A 20,380-nucleotide genomic window follows, 5' to 3' on the forward strand; every position below is an offset into this window, starting at 1 on the left:
TAACAACAAAAGATGAAGTGAGTAGAAAAGTGCCAGAAGACAATAGAGAATAACAAGTTTTTCGCGGCGGGGGGTTTGAACCCGCGACCTTATTGGTACAACCTCCGCCTGGCCGGTGAGAGCGTGACTCTATCGTATGAGCTATCCACGAACCCAAAAAAAATCGTTTCAAACTCTGGTCATTCATTACTTGAGCCTTCTCTCACCGACTACTGGAGACCGCGGGTCAAACACACACACAACCAACGCGGAGTATTTAGCCAGCAGTTAAGCTTAATAGCCAATATTCTCAACACAAACATGTAACATAGAAACGGTTGAGACATTGACTATGCTCCGGTATGTGGGGTGAATTTTTAATTCAGAAAAGTGAGTGGAGCAGGCACTTATGTTGGTAACAACAAGAGATGAAGTGAGTAGGAAAGTGCCAGAAGACAATAGAGAATAACTGGCACTTTTCTACTCACTTCATCTCTTGTTGTTACCAACATAATAATATTACGCAGAAACATCTCGTGTCTTTGTACATCTTCACTGGGTTGCTGCCATGGTTGTGGGAGCGGGAGGCATTGAAGTTGTGTGGGAGTGTGTGTGGGTGTGTGTGTGGTGGTGCTTGGTGGAGTGTGGGACTTGAGTGCTGTGGTGGCCTGAAGGACAGTTCGTTCCTTTGATTGCACTGGTGAGAGATAAATAAATAAAAAAATTAATATAGATAGTTCGAAGATGACGTCACTCAGGTCTTTGTTATTGTTTTTTGCCATCCGCGTTTATGAGTAATGCTCACTGAACTGTATTAACCTGACTATAAACGTTCATGGATACACACAGTTTTATGTGTTGGTCCGTTATACTTCCGGATGGCAATGTTATGAGCTTCTTAGCCAAGCGCATACTATCTATAAGAGGTCCAAAAAAAAAATAATAATAAAACAGAACAAAATACCAAACACATAACCTTTCGGGCTCAAAACCCTTCTTCACCCAACAACAACAAAAAACAATAAAGACATAAATACATTACTATAAATAAATGAATAAATTGATAAATAATAAATAAAAAAAAAAAATTCCCTCTATTTATCCCCAAGGGGAAATTTGTCTTTAGGGTCTATTCCAAGGGAAGACTGGAATAACCCAGGCGTCAGCCGCAGTGCAGCGACGCAAATTGAACTAGGGCGAGGTGGTGACTTCCTCAAGGCAACACAGCGCAGCGGCGGCGGGTGATCGAACTCGGTACCTTCCGGGTACGAAGCAACGACCGTACCGCTAAGCCACGCTGTCTCATTAAACAATTAAACAATTGAGCTTTATATAGCGCAATATCCACTAAATGTGCTCAAAGCGCTTTAAGAGGGTCCCTGGTCAACTGCAACATTTAACATGTAAGACGGGGACATGACGCCTGTTAGGCGATATTACAATTTTTCGGACAAACACAACGCTGTTAACGGCCAGGTACTCATTTTACACCTGAGTACGGTGAGAGAATGTGAGTAAAGAGCCTTTTCCAAGGACTCAACTATGTGCCGAGCGCGAGGCTCAAACCCAGGACCTTTCGATCCGAAAGCGAGTGTCATACCACTAGACCACATAGCCGCACTATTCATTCATTCATTCATCCCATGATCTGATGATCATCGTGGGGGGGGGGGGGGGGGGATACATGGGATGCAACTCTCACCACTTTCCGCCATTCTTCTCTATAAGACGTAAATAAATACATTACTAAATTCCTGATAGACGACAGAGATATTTTGTAAGCCTAACCTAACCGTACTCAGGTGTGAAATGAGTACGTAAGTAAATGAGTAGAATAGGTCGCCAGTAAAAGATTGAAAAAAAATAGATTTTTTTTCTTTAAATATCAAATGATTATAAAATCTAATGTTGTTCTGACATGGATACAAGTAGCTTTGTTTGCTTAAAATTTAAATGGCGATGGGAATGCTTAGACTATTTTAAACGCCAGTAAAAGGAAAATAATAATTGTAAACTAACTATAGATAGATAGATAGATGGATAGATAGATAGATAGATAGATAGATAGATAGATAGATAGATAGATAGATAGATAGATAGACAAATAGGTAAATAGATAGATAGATAGATAGATAAATGGATAGATAGATAGATAAATAGATAGATAGATAGATAGATAGATAAATAGATAGATAGATAGATAAATAAATAGATGGATAGATAGATAAATAGATAGATAAATAGATAGATAGATAAATAGATAGATAGATAGATAGATAGATAGATAGATAGATAGATAGATAGATAGATAGATAGATAGATAGAAAGAAAGATAGATAAATAGATAAATAGATAGTTAGATAGATAGATAGATAGATAGATAGATAGATAGATAGATAATAGATAATAGATAGTTAGATAGATAGATAGATAGATAGATAAATAGATTAGATAGATAGATAGATAGATAAGATAGATAGATAGATAGATAGATAGATAGATAGATAATAGATAAATAGATAGATAGATAGATAGATAGATAGATAAATAGATAGTAGATAGATAGATAGATAGATAGATAGATAGATAGATAGATAGATAGATATTATAGATAAATAGATAATATAGAGATAGATAGATAGATAGATAGATAGATAGATAGATAGATAGATAGATAGATAGATAGATAGATAGATAGATAGATAGATAGATAGATAGATAGATAAATAGTTAGGTAGGTAGATAACTATGTAGATATGCAAGCATCATGTCACGGTCTACATATTACGTGTTGCTGTTTGTCAGGGACACTATGTAAAGCGCTTTCAGCAAGTTTAGTGGATATTGCCCTATATTTTTTAAAAATTATCTCAAAAGCTCAACTAACCATTGGCGTGTTTCTTTACAAATCTGATCGGTGTAGCTTTCGTCTTTGTGGCCACCCAGATCGAATAAAGCGTCACATTTGGTCGAGCAGTGGTCCACGGTCAGATCTTTGTCAGCACTCAGTAGAGCGTGGACCTCATGACGAATCAGGCTGTCTGGAGATGATAATGTGTGAAAGAAAGAGAGGAAGAGAGAGAGAGAGAGAGAGAGAGAGAGAGAGAGAGAGAGAGAGAGAGAGAGAGAGAGAGAAAATAAGTAGGAGTGAAATATCTGTTCAATGTTATAGTTATCATTTAACGTTATAACAAGTGTAACTAAATGACAAATTGCCATATTTATGGACAATAAAGATCTTTTATTGTTATTATTATTATTATTATTATTATTATTATTATTATTATTATTATTATTATTATTATTATTATTATTATTATTATTATTATTATTATTATGTATGGCAGAATGTGAGAAATGAATGCATTCAATAAAGTAAAGATAGTATGAAGCTGACGTCACTAAGGTCTTTTTGCCATCCGCGTTTATAAGTAATACTCTTCAACAGTCGTAACGTCACTTCCCTCGTTATGACGCATGGTAACTTAGCAACTGGCTCTAAACTATCGGAACAATGGCGGACGCCCTTATGAAATATTTCTCCGGCGAGCATAAAAGCGTATCCAGAGGGGAAAAAACACATAGATTGATAATGTTTTGGCTTTTACACACACTGGTCACAAGTCATATGAAAAGTTCTAGCCAGCTTGAAGAATAAAAAGTAATGATTTTCTTTGTTTAGAACCAATATGACCGCCGTTGCCGGGCGGCGTGACATCAGGCTACTGAATCCAATTCTCACTACACTGTATTAAGCAGACGACAAACGTTCAAGATTACACATAGTTTTGTGTACCGGTCCGTTATAGATAGAATGCGCTTGGCTAAGAAGTTCACAACATTGCCATCCGGAAGTATAGTGGACCATCATACAAAACTATGTGTAACCATGAACGTTTATAGTCTGGTTAATACAGTTAAGTGAGAATTACTCATAAACGTGGATGGTGAAAAACAATAACAAAGACCTGAGTGACGTCATCTTCGTTCTATCTATTACTCATTTGATCAAGTGTACTTACCAAATTTAAACCGTGCATAATAGATATCAACATAAATTGGATTCAATAGTCTGGTGTCACGTTGCCCAGCAACGGTGGCCATTTTGGTTCTAAACTAAAAAAACCAGTACTTTTTATTCTACATGCTGGCTAGAACTTTTCATATGTCTTGTGGTCAGAATGTGTAAAAGTCAAAACATGAATCAAATTTATGGGGTTTTTTCCCCCTCTGGATACGCTTTTATCCTCGTCGGAGAAATATTTCATAAGGGCGTCCGCCATTGTTCCGATAGTTTAGAGCCAGTTACTAAGTTACCATGCGTCATTACGAGGGAAGTGACGTCATGACTGTTGAAGCGTATTGCAGTCTAGTTTTTACGAGTAATGATAACAAAGTTTTCGATGTGAATTGCTATACATTGATAAGAGAGAATTTCAGCTGACAGACTGTTTCGATATTGTTTTTTGATAATCAAGATACCAACTTATTATAGTTATAATAATACTAATAATAATAATAATAATAATAATAATAATAATAATAATAATAATAATAATAATAATAATAATAATATAATAATAATAATAATAATAATAAATAATAATATAATAATAATATAAATAATAATAATATAATAATAATAATAATAATAATAATAATAATAATAATAATAATAATAATAATAATAATAATAATAATAATAATAATAATAATAATAATAATAATAATAATAATAATAATAATAAAGATAATAATAATAATCATCATCATAATTATCATCATCATCATCGTCATCATTATCATCATCATCATCATCATCATCATCGTCATCATTATCATCATCATCATCATCATCATCATAATTATAATAGTAATAATAATAATAATAATAATAATAATAATAATAATAATAAATAATAATAATAATAATATAATAATAATAATAATAATAATAATATATAATAATAATAATAATAATAATAATAATAATAATAATAATAATAATAATAGTCATAATCATCATCATCATCATCATCATCATCACCATCATAATCATCATCATCATCATCATCATCATCATCATCATCATCATAATAATAATAATAATAATAATAATAATAATAATAATAATAATAATAATAATAATAATAAGAAGTTATTTATATAGCGCTCAACTGCCACATAAGTGCTCATCTGCGCTTTACCATATTAAATGTCATTCAAACATTCCTTCTTTGACAACTTTGGGAATACATAATATAAAGAAACAAACACATACACATCCATGCACACATAGTCTTCCATGACACCACAACCCACCATTCAATCAAGTTCCGAATCACATTGAGGTTTCAACTGCCTTGTTTGACGTTTTATAACCAAATAAATGGGGAAAGTTGAGTTCCAATAAGGAATGAGATTAGCGGAAGAGTAGCGTCCCTTGATTGGACGTCACCCATAGTCTGTGACGTCACCAGCGGAAAAGTTATTTGAGAGAGAACGTCATGTTGGTTGCGCGCATGCGTCTCTCGTCCTCGCGGTCCCTATCCAACCGTTGCATAAATTAATAATACTCAATATCTCTACATAACATAATAGAAGAGTAAGCTTATGCCTAGTTGTTTTAACCATCTCACTACCAACTGTAGGAAAATCATCACATTCGTTACGATACAAAAATATTTCTCTTATTCAGATTTGTTTTACAAATCACAAAAGTAATAAAAGAACTTTGTTATATGTAGAAGAAATTAATGATGTTTTGTACAGCTTGTTTTGCATATTCAAATGATGTATATCCTGCTCTTATTGCTTGTAAGTTTAAGTTTAAAAATACAATTCACGTGTTGAGAAGACGTGGCTTTTTATTAAAATCCTTGAAAATGTTCGTTAAGGAGAGAGTGAAAGGCATTTCTACGCTCTAATTAAGAAGGAGCAAAAATAATCAACAAAACACCTGAGATATATAAGATAAAGATCTGAACAAGTGTGTATGAAAGTTGCCAGACAAAGCAAGAAAGAAATATACTTGACTTGACTTACTTGACTTAGATGCCTTTCGCGTCTCGACCGAAAGATCGGGTCGCCTTGGCTGTTTCCAGTATTTCCTGTGTGAGGTGTCTCCAATATTGCCGGTCCTCTGCTCGGGTTCTCAGATTTTCAAGGTCCCCTGCCGTTATGAGACTAATGCTTTGTCCAAGTGTTGTGAGGTTTTTGTTTAGGATCACAGGGAGTTTTGTGATCGGTCTTCCTCTGAAAAGGTTCCCGTGTTTTTGGAAGTATCCTGACATGGCTTGGTTAGCTGGTATATTTTTGTCCCTGCGTAGTATGTGACCGAAAAGTTGCCATCGTTGTTGTAAAATGTCAAGGGAGATTGGTCTTTCTTTTGTGATCTTATAGAGTGATTCATTTGAGATCTTTTTTGGGTATTTGATGTCCAGTACCCTTCTTAGCTGTGTGCGATGGAAGGCATCCAGATGTTCTTCTTCGGATTTTGTCAACGCCCAAGTGCCGCAGTTATACAGAAGTACCGGTTTTACAAGAGCACGGTACAGTTTCAGTTTGGTTTTTCTCTTTATTTTGTCACCTCTAATCCATACATTGGTGAGTTTGCTGAGTGCGGCGTTTGATAGCTGTTTTCTTCTTTGTACATCCTCGGTGTCTCCAATTAGTGAGCCGACTTTCTTTGTTCTTTTCCATTCCTCTTTGTTCCTTGATATTGTTGTAAGTTCGGTTTTATTGGCATTGACTTGGAGGTTATATTTCATGAGGGTATTTTGTATGATGTCTATATTTGCTGGTGTTGATCCAATAAAATCGACATCATCTGCATAGGCGATTTCTCTAGGGATTGCATTCTCAATATGAGTCGTTGGTTTTGGAATGGCTTTTCGAACTTCTTTCAGAGCGTGTTCTAAGTATATTGTGAACAGAATCGGGCTCAGACTATCTCCTTGGGGGGTCCCGATGTTACTTTCGAACTGCGTCTGTTTTGTGGCCCCGTATATCCTTGGTTGTATCTTTGTGTTGCTGAGGAGAAATCGGATTATTCGGAGCTCGTCTTCGTCTACTATGTCTGTTAATATCTCCAAAAGTTTTCCTCGGTCGATCGTATCAAAGGCTGCGGACATATCGATTCCGGTTATTGTTATGGATATGTTTTCTTTGAGTGCCTTTGCTGCCAACCATTTATGTGTCCATACAACGTCCGATGTGCTTCGGTCTTGGCGAAACCCGCTTTGGCTATGTGATAGATATTTTTCTATTTTCGGTCTAATTCTGTTGAGGACAATAGTTGACAGTGTTTTTCTTATGGTATTCAGTAATGTTATTGGGCGCAGGTTGTTTACGGGTCCTTTTGTTTTTCCTGGTTTTTGTACTGTAATTAGGACACCGCTGTTTATGTCCCAGTCTTTGTGTGTTGATAATGTTTTGTTCAGTATGTTTGCAATGCTCAGATCCAGGGAGAAGGTACCGCATTTCAGCAATTCAGCGGGAATTTCATCTTCGCCTGGGGATCTGTTATTGTTTAGGTACTTTATGCTATTTCTAACTTCAGTTGTTGTGATGCGGTTGTTTAGGTCTCTAGGGTTTCCTGAGAAGGGCGATATTTGTGAGACTTGTTTGTGAAATTTCTGCTGGAAGTGGTCAGTTACAATGTCAAGGATATCGTTGGGATTTGTTGTCTGTTTGCCAAATTTATCCTGTAGTTTTGGGTTCTCGAATGGTTTTCGGTTCAGAGATTTCGTCGCTTTGAACATAGACGATGCGTTATTTTTGGACTTTTCTATGTCTTCCACTTTTTTGTCTAATTCCTCGTTTCTGTGTTTTATTGTAAGTGAGCGAATTGAATGCAGTATTTTGTTTCGTTCCGTTTTCAGGTTTATTATTTCTTCCGAGTCTTTCGTGTTTTGTATCCTGATCCTAAGTTCTTTTTGTTGCCGCGATAGATCGTTAATAGCGATGTTAGGCGTTCGATTTGGTTTGTTCTTAGTTGTATTAATAGAGCCAGCACTTTCTTCCCCGCATATTTCATTGCCGCTTGCGTCTCTTTCCATTCATTGTTTGGATTGCTGTTTTGCTTTATTTTCCATAGACTTGAGTTAAGTTCATATTGGTAATGAATGCGACATTCTCGCTCATTTACTATTTTTGCCGTGTTTATTTTGACTGCCGTTTTACCTTTCTGTCTTCGTTGTCTGTACACATTTATGTTGAAATTCGTTTTTACAAGTTTGTGATCGGATGTTAGCAGTGTACCACCTTATGATCGCGAGTTGGTTGAGTAGTGTTTATGGCGGTGTCGACATATGATATAGTCTATTTGGTTGTGTATTGTTATCATTTTGTCTTGGGTCTGGTCTTTCCTTTGTCCTACCCACGTTGTCTGGTGTCTTGATGGGTGGTTGAAAGCACTGTTTGTTATGAAAAGTTTTCTCTGTTCACAGAACTGGACTAATTTTTCTCCGTTATCGTTACGTTTTCCTTTTGAGTATGATCCTAAACATAGTGTGTCACTGTCGAGACGTTTTCCTACTTTGGCATTAAAATCTCCAGCAATTATTAATATTGATTTGTTTCCTATTTTGTTCAGTGTATCGTCTAGGTCTTTGTAAAATTTATCAGTTTCCTCTGGGTATTGTTTTGCGCGTTGACTTGTTGGTGCGTAAACATTTACGATTGAGATAGTGAACGTCTTCTTACCGTGATCGTCTTTGTTATCGTTATTCTGGTTCCTTGAATTGATCTTACACTTAAGCTCAAGAACACATATTCTGTCCGAAACATTCCATTCGTCACTAGTCAAATCCCTGCAGTTTTTATTTATGAGAAATCCACATCTATAGTGAGGTGAACTGGAAGCAAAGCACAGCAGTCTGTGACCATTTATTGTTTGGTCGACGCCATCTTGGATCTTCGTCTCTTGTAAACACAACACATCGATTTTATAACTTTCTAAATCTTGACACAGTTGTTCCTTTCGAATGTTACTTTTAATAGATCTTAAGTTAAAAGTTCCAATATTAAGATTAGTCCACATCAGGTAAAAATTAAAGATTCCACACAGTGAATAAATGGAAACATAAGACTATCCACTGAGCCGAAGCTCAATGCCAACAGGTGTCAGCCATGTTGTCCGTTAAGAAATATACAAGAAAAAAAAAACATCCCAAAAAATTAGTCGACCTACAAGAAAAAAAAACCGCCCCAAAAATCAGTCGACCTCGACCTCCGACTGGTTTTTTGGGTGTTTTGTTTTGTTTTTTCTTGTATTTTTCTTTCTTGCTTTGTCTGGCACCTTTCATACACACTTGTTCAGTTCTTTATCTTACATCGGTGCTGCTCCTTAATTTCATTTCTTAATTTGATATTTTCAACAAAAATACCTGAGACTGCCAACCATAAGAAGTCACTAATGCTGAAATAATGCTGAAAACTTATATAGCGTTATAACTCCGAGACACCAGACTCGAAGCGCTTAAATTACAAATTACTTTGGCTGACACATACTCATTCGCACACACAAGCATACACACACACACACACACACACAGAGAGAGACACAGACACACAACACACAATAGAAACCAGACAGACCTATCTTGCTTCTCATAACATCTACTAAAGACGAATCGCAAAATCTACTCACTGATATTATGGTGGGCCGCATAGGAACACCCAACAACAGCAAGGCAAAAAACAAGGAATACGTTCATTTTATTATTATTTTTTTTTAATTTATATTTTTTAACTTGCCCGGGGTGAATTAAAATACAATGCAGACGGAAAACTTTTGCCTACAGATCCTTCAATCTATCTTGTCTTACTATTGGTTTCACCCACTAGCTGTGTTATCGCGATTGAAAGACGTTATGTAATCGTCGTCATAGCTTAGCTGACCAGCATCAACAAGGTTCTGGTTTTCTCTGCTTTCTTACTTATTACTAATGTTATGACTACTAATCGAGTGCGGCTATGTGGTCTAGTGATATGACACTCGCTTTCGGATCAGAAGGTCCTGGGTTCGAACTTGGAAAAGACTCTTTACTCACATTTTCTCACCGTACTCAGATGTAAAATGAGTACCTGGTGTTTAACAGCGTTTTCTTTGTCCAAAAAATTGTAATATCGCCTAACAGGCGTCATGTCCCGTCCTACATGTGAAATGTTGCTGTTGGTCAGGGACCCCTTGTAAAGCGCTTTGAGCACATTTAGTGGATATTGCGCTATATAAAAGCTCAATTTAAAAAAAAAAAACAATTTTTTTATTCATCCGTCGATGCTCATGGAAAAAAAATCTGACAGATACAAAAAAGATTTATTTTTTTTTAAAGGGGATAAGATTCAATAGTCTGATGTCACATCCGCCTAGTGTATAGAACCAGTTACTAAGATATTTGATATTACGAGGGAAGTGACTGAAAATCGGACGAATTTGTTCCAGGGCACATGACGTCACTACTACAACTTCCGTTACGTATTTTAAGACTTTTCTAATTATTTTCTTGGTTCATATTTTTAAAAAAAAATTAATTCATCTCTAGAGTTTGAAATGTATTAAAATTAATTTGAAAAATAAATAAAAATTGTTGTGTAAAATTCGATTAATTTCCGAGACTAGCTTTCGCTATCCGCCGCCATTTTGAATTTGCTTGTAAGACCTCAATGGAAATGATGACATAAGCAGATGGCTCTCCGAAAGTCCAAGTCATTGATAAGATGACTCAACTGTGCTAGAATCGTGCGCTAGATAAGAAATTGTGAATTTGACATGACCGACCTGCACTTATTTGAACCCAATTCCTTATGGGCTCATTCTTGTCATGGAAAACTGCAGAAAAAAAAAATAAATAAAAGAAAGAAAGAAAGAAAGAAAGAAAGCAAATCAGACGCAAATTGGATTCAGTAGTCTGATGTCACGCCGCCCGGCAACGGCGGCCATTTAGGTTCTAAACAAAGAAAATCATTACTTTTTATTCTTCATGCTGGCTAGAACTTTTCATATGTCTTGTGATCAGAATGTGTAAAAGTCAAAACATGATCAAATTTTAAAATTGAGCTTTTATATAGAGCAATATTCACTAAACGTGCTCAAAAGCGCTTTACAATGGGTCCCTGGCTAACAGCAACGCTTAACATGTGGGACGAGACATGACGCCTGTTAGGAGATATTACAATGTTGATCGGACAGAGACGACGCTGTTAACGGCCAGGTACTAATTTTACAAAAAGAGCACGATGAGAAAATGTGAGTAAAGAGACTTTTCCAAGGCAGGACTCATCTATGAACCGAAGACCTTTCGATCCGAAAGCGAGTGTCATACCACAAGACCACATAGCCGCATTGTATGGGTGCAATAATTTGGAAAAACGTCTTAGATGCGGCTATGTGGTCTAGTGGTATGCCACTCGCTTTCAGATCGGAAAGCCCTGGGTTCGAGCCTCGATCGGTGCATAGTTGAGTCCTTTGAAAAAATCTTTACTCACATTCTCTCACCGTACTCAGGTGTAAAATGAGTCTCTGGCAGTTAACAGCCAGAAAAATGTCAGAAAAAAAATGTTATTATCTCTCGTTCTTTATGTTACTTGTTGCTGTTGGTCAGTGACCCTTTGTAAAGCGCTTTGAGCACGTTTTGGGGAATTTCGTGTTATATAAAAGCTCAAGTTTCTTTCTTTAGAAACGCACATTAAATTGATTTATTAAAACTCTAACGAAAGAGTGAAAATGGAGAGGCTTCGTATGGGAACAATACAGACAATGGACGTGTCGGGTACAAACCCTTCGTCAGCATAACATTATACAAATTAACGTGGAAAACAAATGAAATAAAATGCAATGTTTGTACCCGAAAGGTACCAAGAGCACCAGCAGACCCAGTCCCAGGACGCAGCCGATAGACTACTCCAGTCTCTGGCAGAGGGAAGGAAGCAACGGTGACAGGAGACCGTGGAAAGTCTCGACTTTACACACTCCAGCCGCCACGCTTGGCGTTTGATAAAGAAATTGGACCCAGATCGGAATTACGCGAAGGCTGCACCGGAGTGTGAGGCAGACACAATTGCCAAGAACATTAAGAACCGTAGTAAGCGGGTCCCTAATCAGGCTTTTGAGCGCGGTGTCCGCAAGACGTACCGTACGATTTTGGACTCGCTACCTGCGGAGGAATCGGACTGGACGGCCCCGTTCAGTCCCCGAGAAGTGGGTGCAGCCATTAGCGAAGTGAAGAACGGCAAAGCGGCAGGGATAGATGGTGTATATCCCGATATGGTGACGCATCTGGGCCCCAGGGCACGGGCCTGGCTAGCAGAGGCAATGTCTGACATCCTTGCAAAAGGAAAGCTTCCACAAGTGTGGAAGCATGCGAAGATAGTTGCCATCCTGAAGCCAGGGAAACCGGCAAAGGAGGCAGACAGTTACAGACCCATATCGCTGCTGAGCTGTCTTTACAAATTGTTGGAGCGTGTTCTATTAAACCGACGGGGGCCGGTCCTAGATGCTGCCCTGCCACCCGAGCAGGCGGGCTTCAGGGAAGGGAGGTGCACCACGGAGCAGGTCATTGCCCTTACAGAGCATATTGAGCACGGGTTCGAGAGAAAACAGCAAACAGGTGCTGCCTTTATAGACCTATCAGCGGCGTACGATACGGTCTGGTGCGATGGGTTGATGGTCAAACTTGCAAAAATCATAAGGTGCAAAAAGACCTTGAAGTTGTTCTCTTCGATCTTAGGGGAAAGGCAATTCCACGTCGCGCTGGGAGACGTCACGAGCAAAGTAAGGAAATTGAAGAATGGGGTCCCTCTGGGGTCGGTACTTGCGCCAATGTTGTTTAACGTTTACATTAGCGATATGCCGAACACTTCCTCCCTGAGGCTGGGATACGCAGACGACTGGGCACTCATTACTCAGAGTAAAGTGTGGACCCGTCTCGAGAGCGTACTCAGCGAGGACGTCACCAGACTCAAATCCTACTTTGACAAGTGGTACCTGAAGATGAACACTTCAAAAACCGTGGCCACTGCATTTCACTTATGCAGTGGTTGGCACACGCGCAAACTGAATGTCCTAGTCGGGGACCAGCCACTCCCATATGAGCCGCATCCAAAATATTTAGGAGTGACGTTGGATCGCAGCCTCACGTATCGGGTCCATCTCGAAAGGGATGCTTGGAAGATAGAGAAGCGGAATAGTCTTCTGAGGAAGCTGGCGGGATCGACTTGGGGCGCTAGCCAAGCGCTCCTGAGAACGTCCGCTCTGGCACTATGCTATTCCACCGCGGAGTATTGCGCTCCAGTGTGGGGTAGAAGCAGAAACGTTGAGAAGGTGGATGTAAAACTTCGCAAGTCGATGCACATAGTGTCGGGAACGCTAGCAACAACCCCTAGAGAATGGGGCCCGATAATGGCAGCGATCCAGCCCCCCGATGTCCGGAGGGGGACCATTACGGGAAACGGGTTGAGTAAGATCAAAGAGAGAGGGAATGGGGATACCCCTCTCATGCGCATAATGGACGGTGCCCCCGTTTCGAGCCGAAATAAGTCCCGGCAACCCTTGTACGCAGAATCCCTGACTACGGACAGAGCTGAACACGAGATGGAAGTTGGTTTGGACGAATTCAATCCCTCGTGGGGGCGGGGACCTACACTCCTCTAAGCTTGATGAGAAGTTGCCAGGCTTTGATACCAGTAAGAGGAGACACTGAGTAGCTTCGGTCGAGGAGCTGCCTGACGACAAGTGCGTTACATCGGTGGGGTCTAACTTCCTGTCCAATATGTCCACGCTGTGGGCAAGAACCCGAGACGGCAGATAATCTAGTCGAAAGGTGTGTTGTGACGATGCTACCAGGCGGGTTTGCGACGGTGCACGAATGCGGACCGGACTTTGCTGATTGGGTCGATCGTCATAACATAATAGTGTGAATCATAAGAGGCTGCTGCCCTAGCTCAATTTGCGGCGCTGCACTGCATCTAACGCCTGAGTAATTGCAGTCTTCCCTTGGAATAGATCCTAAAGACAAATTTTCCCCCTATGGGATGAATAAAGGGAATTATACTTATTTATTTTATTTATTTTTATTTTTATTTTATTTAACGATGCTTTAACTCTCTCTTTACTGGCCATTTTAGGATATTCCCCAAAACTTCACACCCAACTAACACAAAAATATATTTTTTATCACTCAAACACAATAGCAGTAAAGTTATTGCGATACATAATTTCTTTAACAAAACATGCTCTACAACACACTGTGTTCATTTTCTTTAAATTTTATGACGTACAAAGGAAATTTGAATAAGAAAAAATGTTGATTGTTTTGTATCGTAACGAATGTGACGATTTTCCTATAGTTGGTACGTTGGGAGACAGTTAAACCAAAATCTCGGATAACCAAGTTTTAAAATGAAAATGAAACTATGATTATAAAATTGTCAGTTTAATGGAAGTCCACTGTACCTCCACGAAGTATTCTATGCCAGTTATTTCTCTGATAACCAACTTTTAACCCTCTCCTTAAAACATTTTTTTTTTAAATTTAGCTTTTGTATAGCGCAATATCCACTTATCGTGCTCAAAGCGCTTTACAAGGGGTCCCTGGTCAACAGCAACCTTTAACATGTAGGACGGAACATGACGCCTGTTAGGCGATATTACAATTTTTCGGACAAAGACAACGCCCAGGTACTCATTTTACACCTGAGTACGGTGAGAGAATGTGAGTAAAGAGCCTTTTCCAAGGACTCAACTATGTGCCGAGCGCGAGGCTCGAACCCAGGACCTTCCGATCCGAAAGCGAGTGTCATACGACTAGACCACATAGCCGCACAACTCTCTCCTTACCACCTACAGCAAAATCGTCACATTTGTTACGACACAATATATATTTTTTCTTATTCAGATTTATTTTGTACATCACAAACTTTGAAGAATGATTTTTGTTTAATCAATAAGAACGTAAAGTTGTTTTGTAGAGAGATTGTTTGAGTTTTGAAAAGTAATTTTTTTGCTGGGTAAACCTGACATTTTGGGGAAAATACTGAAAATGATTGGTAAGGAGAGAGCTAAAATGTGACTGATCGTGTCAAAACGGTATTATGTCGGAATGATTAAGATGATGAAAATGGAGTTTATGGTCGGAAATATTAGCCTTGCAATGAGTTTGTATATTTTATTGAGGAGAATGAATGTCGTATCTTAGAATGCTAAATAGCAATAGTTCAAATTTTTGACCAGTTTAGATTTAATTCGGCTTTTTAGTATCTGGTTCATCCCGACATAATACCGTTTTGAGACGACGGGTCACAAATGAAAATGAAAACTGTGATCATAAAATTATCAGTTTATTGGAAGTCCACTGTACCCCCACGTAGCATTCCACGCCAGTTATTTAAATACACAGCAAGCTAGTTCCCTACTTGCACTCCATCGGCATCGAGAGATTGAATAAGACACCCCGGTCTTGTCAGAATTCAGTATAAACTATCCAAGATGAAATTTGCCGTTTTCGTGTTTTCTCTTTGCCTTGCCGGCTGTCTGGGAGAGCAAGTCCGTAAGTAAGTAATAATAATAATAATAATAATAATAATAATAATAATAATAATAATAATAATAATAATAATAATAATAATATAATAATAATAATAATATAATAATATAATAATATAATATAATAATAATAATTATAATAATTATTATATTATTATAATAATAGTAGTAGTAGTAGTAGTAGTAGTAGTAGTAGTAGTAGTAGTAGTAGTAGTAGTAGTAGTAGTAGTAGTAGTAGTAGTAGTAGTAGTAGTAGTAGTAATAATAATAATAATAATAATAATAATAATAATAATAATAATAATAATAATAATAATAGTTGTTGTAGTAGTAGTAGTAGTAGTAGTAGTAGTAGTAGTAGTAGTAGTAGTAGTAGTAGTAGTAGTAGTAGTAGTAGTAGTAGTAGTAGTAGTAGTAGTAGTAGAAGAAGAAGAAGAAGAAGAAGAAGAAGAAGAAGAAGAAGAAGAAGAAGAAGAAGAAGAAGAAGAAGAAGAAGAAGATGAAAAAGAATGATGATAATAATAAAAATATTAATAATAACACTAATAATAATAATAATAATAATAATAATAATAATAATAAGAAGAAGAAGAAGAAGAAGAAGAAGAAGAAGAAGAAGAAGAAGAAGAAGAAGAAGAAGAAGAAGAAGAAGAAGAAGAAGAAGAAGAAAAAATAATAATAATAATAATAATAATAATAATAATAATAATAATAATAATAATAATAATAATAATAATAATAATAATAATAATAATAATAATAATAATAATAATAATAATAAATCTTTATTGTACACAAATAGTGACAGTTTGTCATTTGGTTACACATGTATAACAATACAATATATTAACATAGACACACTCACACGTATGCACACTAGTAACCTAGTAGACATCATCACCATCATCGGCATCAACATCATCATCATCATCATCATCATCATCATCATCATCATCATCATCATCATCACAACATCAACCTTCTTAATATTTCCGTTACAATCCTTAAAAGGATTCAATAGTCTGATGTCACGTCAACCAGCAGCTTGGTTCTAAACAAAGAAAATCGGTACTTTTTATTCTTCATGCTGGTTAGAATTTTTTCACATGTAATGGTTTTTCTCCTCTGGATACTCTTTTATGCTCGTCGGAGAAATATATCATAAGGGCGTCCGCCATTGTTCCGATAGTTTAGAACCAGTTACTAAGTTACTATTCGTCATTAGGAAGGAAGTGACGTCACGACTGTTGAAGCCTATTGTCTACAATTTTTTTTCACTATTCTTACTTTCCTGTCCTCAGTTGATCTGATCAAGAAAGAGGTTCACGTGTTGGTTCAGGCTGACCGCGATTTGACTGTGGACCACTGCACAACCAAATGTGACGCACTTTTTGACCTTGCGGACCAACACGACGAGGACAGAACCGACAAAATGTGCCACTACGCCTGCCAATGGTGAGTTCATGAGACAACGATTTTAACCCTGTCCGTACCAACTACAGGAAAATTGTCACATTCGTCACGATACAATCAACATTTTTCTTTTTCAAATTTCTCGTGTACATCATAAAATCTAAGGAAAATGAACACAGTGTGTTGTAGAGCATGTTTTGCTAAAGAAATTACGTCATCGCAAGAACTTAGACTGCTTGTGTGTTTGAGTGATAAAAAAGTATATTTTTGTGTTAGTTGGGTGTGAAGTTTTGGGGAAATCCTGAAAAGGCTGGTAAGGAGAGAATTAAAGCATCGTTAAATAAAATAAAAATAAAAATAATCAAAATGAATTAATAAAATTCTCTTTATTCATCCCATATGGAGAAAATTGTCTTTAGGGAATATTCCAAGGGAAGACTGGAATAACCCAGGGGACAGCCCCAGTGCAGTGCCGCGGCGGCGGGTGATTGAACTCGGCACCTTTCGGGTACGAAGCAAAGACCGTACCGCTGAGTCACGCTGCCCCTGTAGTAGTGTGCGGCCATGTCGTCTTGTGTTATGATACTCGCTTTCGGATCGGATGGTCCTGGGTTCGAGCCTCCCGTAAAAAAAGAAACACCCGCTTCGAGCAACTCTGTATAACGTTTATATACATGTCTGTGCTCTTGCTTATTTTGTTTTGCAGTGAAAGCAACAACGAGATTCCTTGTGCAGGCTCTACTTTTTCTAACTCATTCGTCTGTAGTGTTTCATTCATTCTGTTTTGTTGATAAAGGGGAAACCCGAAACGTCCACAGTGTCTGTCTTCGTCAAATAAATTGAAGAATTGGATAGCTCATACGGTAGAGTCACGATCTCCCCGGCCAGGCGGAGTTGTCATACCTGTAAGGTCGCGGGTTCGAGCCTCCATCGCCGCCGAGAACATAATTTTTATTATCTGTTGTTGTCTTCTGGCACTTTCCTACTAATTTCATTTCTTGTTTTATGATAAATTAAAGATTACAATTCAATATTTACCCTTTCCTTGCCACCCATAGGAAAAATAGTCACATTCGTTTCGATGCAGCCATTTTTTTTCTTATTCTGAATTCATTTTGTTATAGTTATAGCCATAAAAACTCGACACTGTGTTGCAGAGCTCATTTTTCTGAACAAAATATAGAATATACTCGTTGCTTAATCTGTTTGAATAATCTATTTTTGTGTTAGGTGAATATGACGTTTCGGCTATAATTCTGAAAATAACATTAAGGATAGAGTTAATCACTATTTTGTGCGGCTATGTGGTCTAGTGTATGTCACTTGCTTTCGGATCAGAAGGTCCTGGGTTCGAGCCTAGCTCGGCGCATAGCTAAGTCCCTGGAAAAGGCTCTTTACTCACATTATTTCACCGTACTCAGGTGTAAAATGAGTACCTGGCCGTTAACAGCGTTGTCTTTGTCGGGAAAAAATTGTAATATCGCCTAACAGGCGTCATGTCTCATTCTACGTTACGTGTTGCTGTTGGGCAAGAACCCTTTGTAAAGCGCTTTGAGCACTATTAGTGGATAATGCGCTATATAAGAGCTCATTTAAAAAAAAAAAATTTTGCTCTACTTTAACACATTTATTGATGTTACATTCGGTCTATCCACAGTGAGATCCACCCAACCTCACAAGTTTGCCACGGAGCTCACCCAACCCACGCTCCCCACACAACACGACATCACCACAGCACCCGTCAACCACACAACTAAATAAATAACATGACATCTCTACGATCCTGTCATCAAAAGCAGCTGTTGAGGGTTGAAAATGATTTTTGGTTGAGTAAATTGACAATGTGCAAATAAAAATTGATATAAAAATGATGTTTTGCTTGTTGTTTTTTGCTTGTCTTATTCCGACAGGCTTTCTTTTGATTATGTGTATAATTAGCGTTGTTCGTGTACTGTGTTAGGGATTCATGATTAAATTAATCTATGTTATGCGCCCAGAGCTCTCCTGATGAAGGGATGTTTGGCGCACTATAAATCTATACCATTATTATTATTATTATTATTTGTTTTTATTTCTTGTATTTTGTGAGGGGGGGGGGGGAGGGGTTGGGGTTTTTTGGGGTTTTTTTTTTTTGTTTGTTTTGGTTTGTTTTTTGGGTTTGTTTTTTTTGGAAGAGGGGGGGGGGGGGGGGTCTGTTTGGATTTGCTCTTTTGTCTTTTTTGTTTTGTTTTGTTTTGAAATTGGCGCCAAAATCCCAAAAGTTCGTCATTCCACGAATTTTTCGTGGTACTAAGCAAGTCTTCAAAGTTGATCTAAGACCAAATGGGCGTTGACTGTAAAATAGGAGAGCTGATGAAGCCAGCCGTCCGATCAGTTTGATATCAATGAAATAATTTGTCATTTGTGACCCTCCGCCTCAAAACGGTATTAAGTCGGGATGGTTAAGATGTTGAAAGTTGAATTTATAGCCAGAAATATCAGTCTTGTGTTGAGTTTGTATGTTTTATTGAGGAGAATGGATACCATATTTTGGGGTGCTAATGTCAACAGTTTATATATTTGACCAGTTTAACATTTAATTCGGCTTTTAAACATATGGTTCGTTCCGACATAATACCGTTTTGAGACGATGGGTCACATTTCTTACATTTCTTCCTGCCTCTTTTACACCGTTTTGACTTGATTTGAGTCTTATATATATATATATATATATATATATTTTATATATATATATATATATAAGTATCAATCCACTATTAAGGTGACCACTGTGAAATGCACCAATTGGAGGACCAAGCATATGTCTTGTTCAAATTGATTAAACTGTTCAATCTTTGTTCAAATGAGTATAGTTTGATGCCCTACAATGATTTATGAACACAATTCTGATGCTTGATGATCACAATGGTATATAGAAAATTACTCGGTCCCCCTAATGTTTTACTAAGTGTTTCTGTAGCTTTAAGGAGACATTTGGTAAAAACATGTTTTTAGGGAGACCACATTAAAAAACCCTTTTAGGGAGCCCAGTATATGTTTATATATGTGTATACCTAAGAGTGCATTTTCAAGTGAGCTACCACCAAATTGTCTAAAATAAAGTAAGTCCTTAAGATTAAGAGCTTCATGGCCATAGTGTCGAAGCTTATCCCAGTGTGCGTAGAGTGAAGTGGCCGAGCAACGCATTTACTAACTCCTGGGAAGGTCCATCCCTCAGAAGGGGCGCTCAGGGAAATAACCTGGGACTCAAACACGGCAAAAAATATTCCCAGTTGCTCCGTGCGCCATTGTTTTTGCAGTCCCCGACCCCTTTAGAAACCTGACGACCCAGGTTAAGATCAGAGATAGAAGGGACCAGGCAGAGGAGTTTATTTGTTGTTGTTGTATACCACTGAATGGACTTGGTTTGTTTTGTTTTGTTTTTAAGGGTTTTACGGCGCTTGC

The 20,380-nt window shown here is 37.7% G+C and overlaps 2 protein-coding genes across 2 annotated transcripts; one reads left to right on the forward strand and one right to left on the reverse strand.

The window, feature by feature from the left end:
- Nucleotides 1–456: 456 nt before the first annotated feature.
- LOC144979408 (uncharacterized) lies at nt 457–9,815 on the reverse strand. The gene is made up of 3 exons (XM_078926054.1): nt 9,632–9,815; nt 2,867–3,020; nt 457–676 (listed from the first exon to the last, which is right to left on the reverse strand). The coding sequence occupies exons 1-3, from the start codon at nt 9,696–9,698 to the stop codon at nt 532–534; spliced, it is 366 nt and encodes a 121-aa protein (XP_078782180.1). The 5' UTR covers nt 9,699–9,815; the 3' UTR covers nt 457–531.
- Nucleotides 9,816–15,401: 5,586 nt separating this feature from the next.
- On the forward strand, nt 15,402–18,807 carry LOC144979411 (uncharacterized). The gene is made up of 3 exons (XM_078926056.1): nt 15,402–15,527; nt 16,825–16,978; nt 18,594–18,807. Exons 1-3 carry the CDS (start codon nt 15,467–15,469, stop codon nt 18,691–18,693), a joined length of 315 nt encoding a protein of 104 aa, XP_078782182.1. The 5' UTR covers nt 15,402–15,466; the 3' UTR covers nt 18,694–18,807.
- The last annotated feature ends 1,573 nt before the right edge of the window (nt 18,808–20,380 follow it).

The sequence above is a fragment of the Berghia stephanieae genome, chromosome 9 (genome assembly GCF_034508935.2).
Source record: "Berghia stephanieae isolate SIO BIC M18660-M18661 chromosome 9, UCSD_Bste_1.3, whole genome shotgun sequence".
Taxonomy (NCBI): Eukaryota; Metazoa; Mollusca; class Gastropoda; order Nudibranchia; family Aeolidiidae; genus Berghia; species Berghia stephanieae.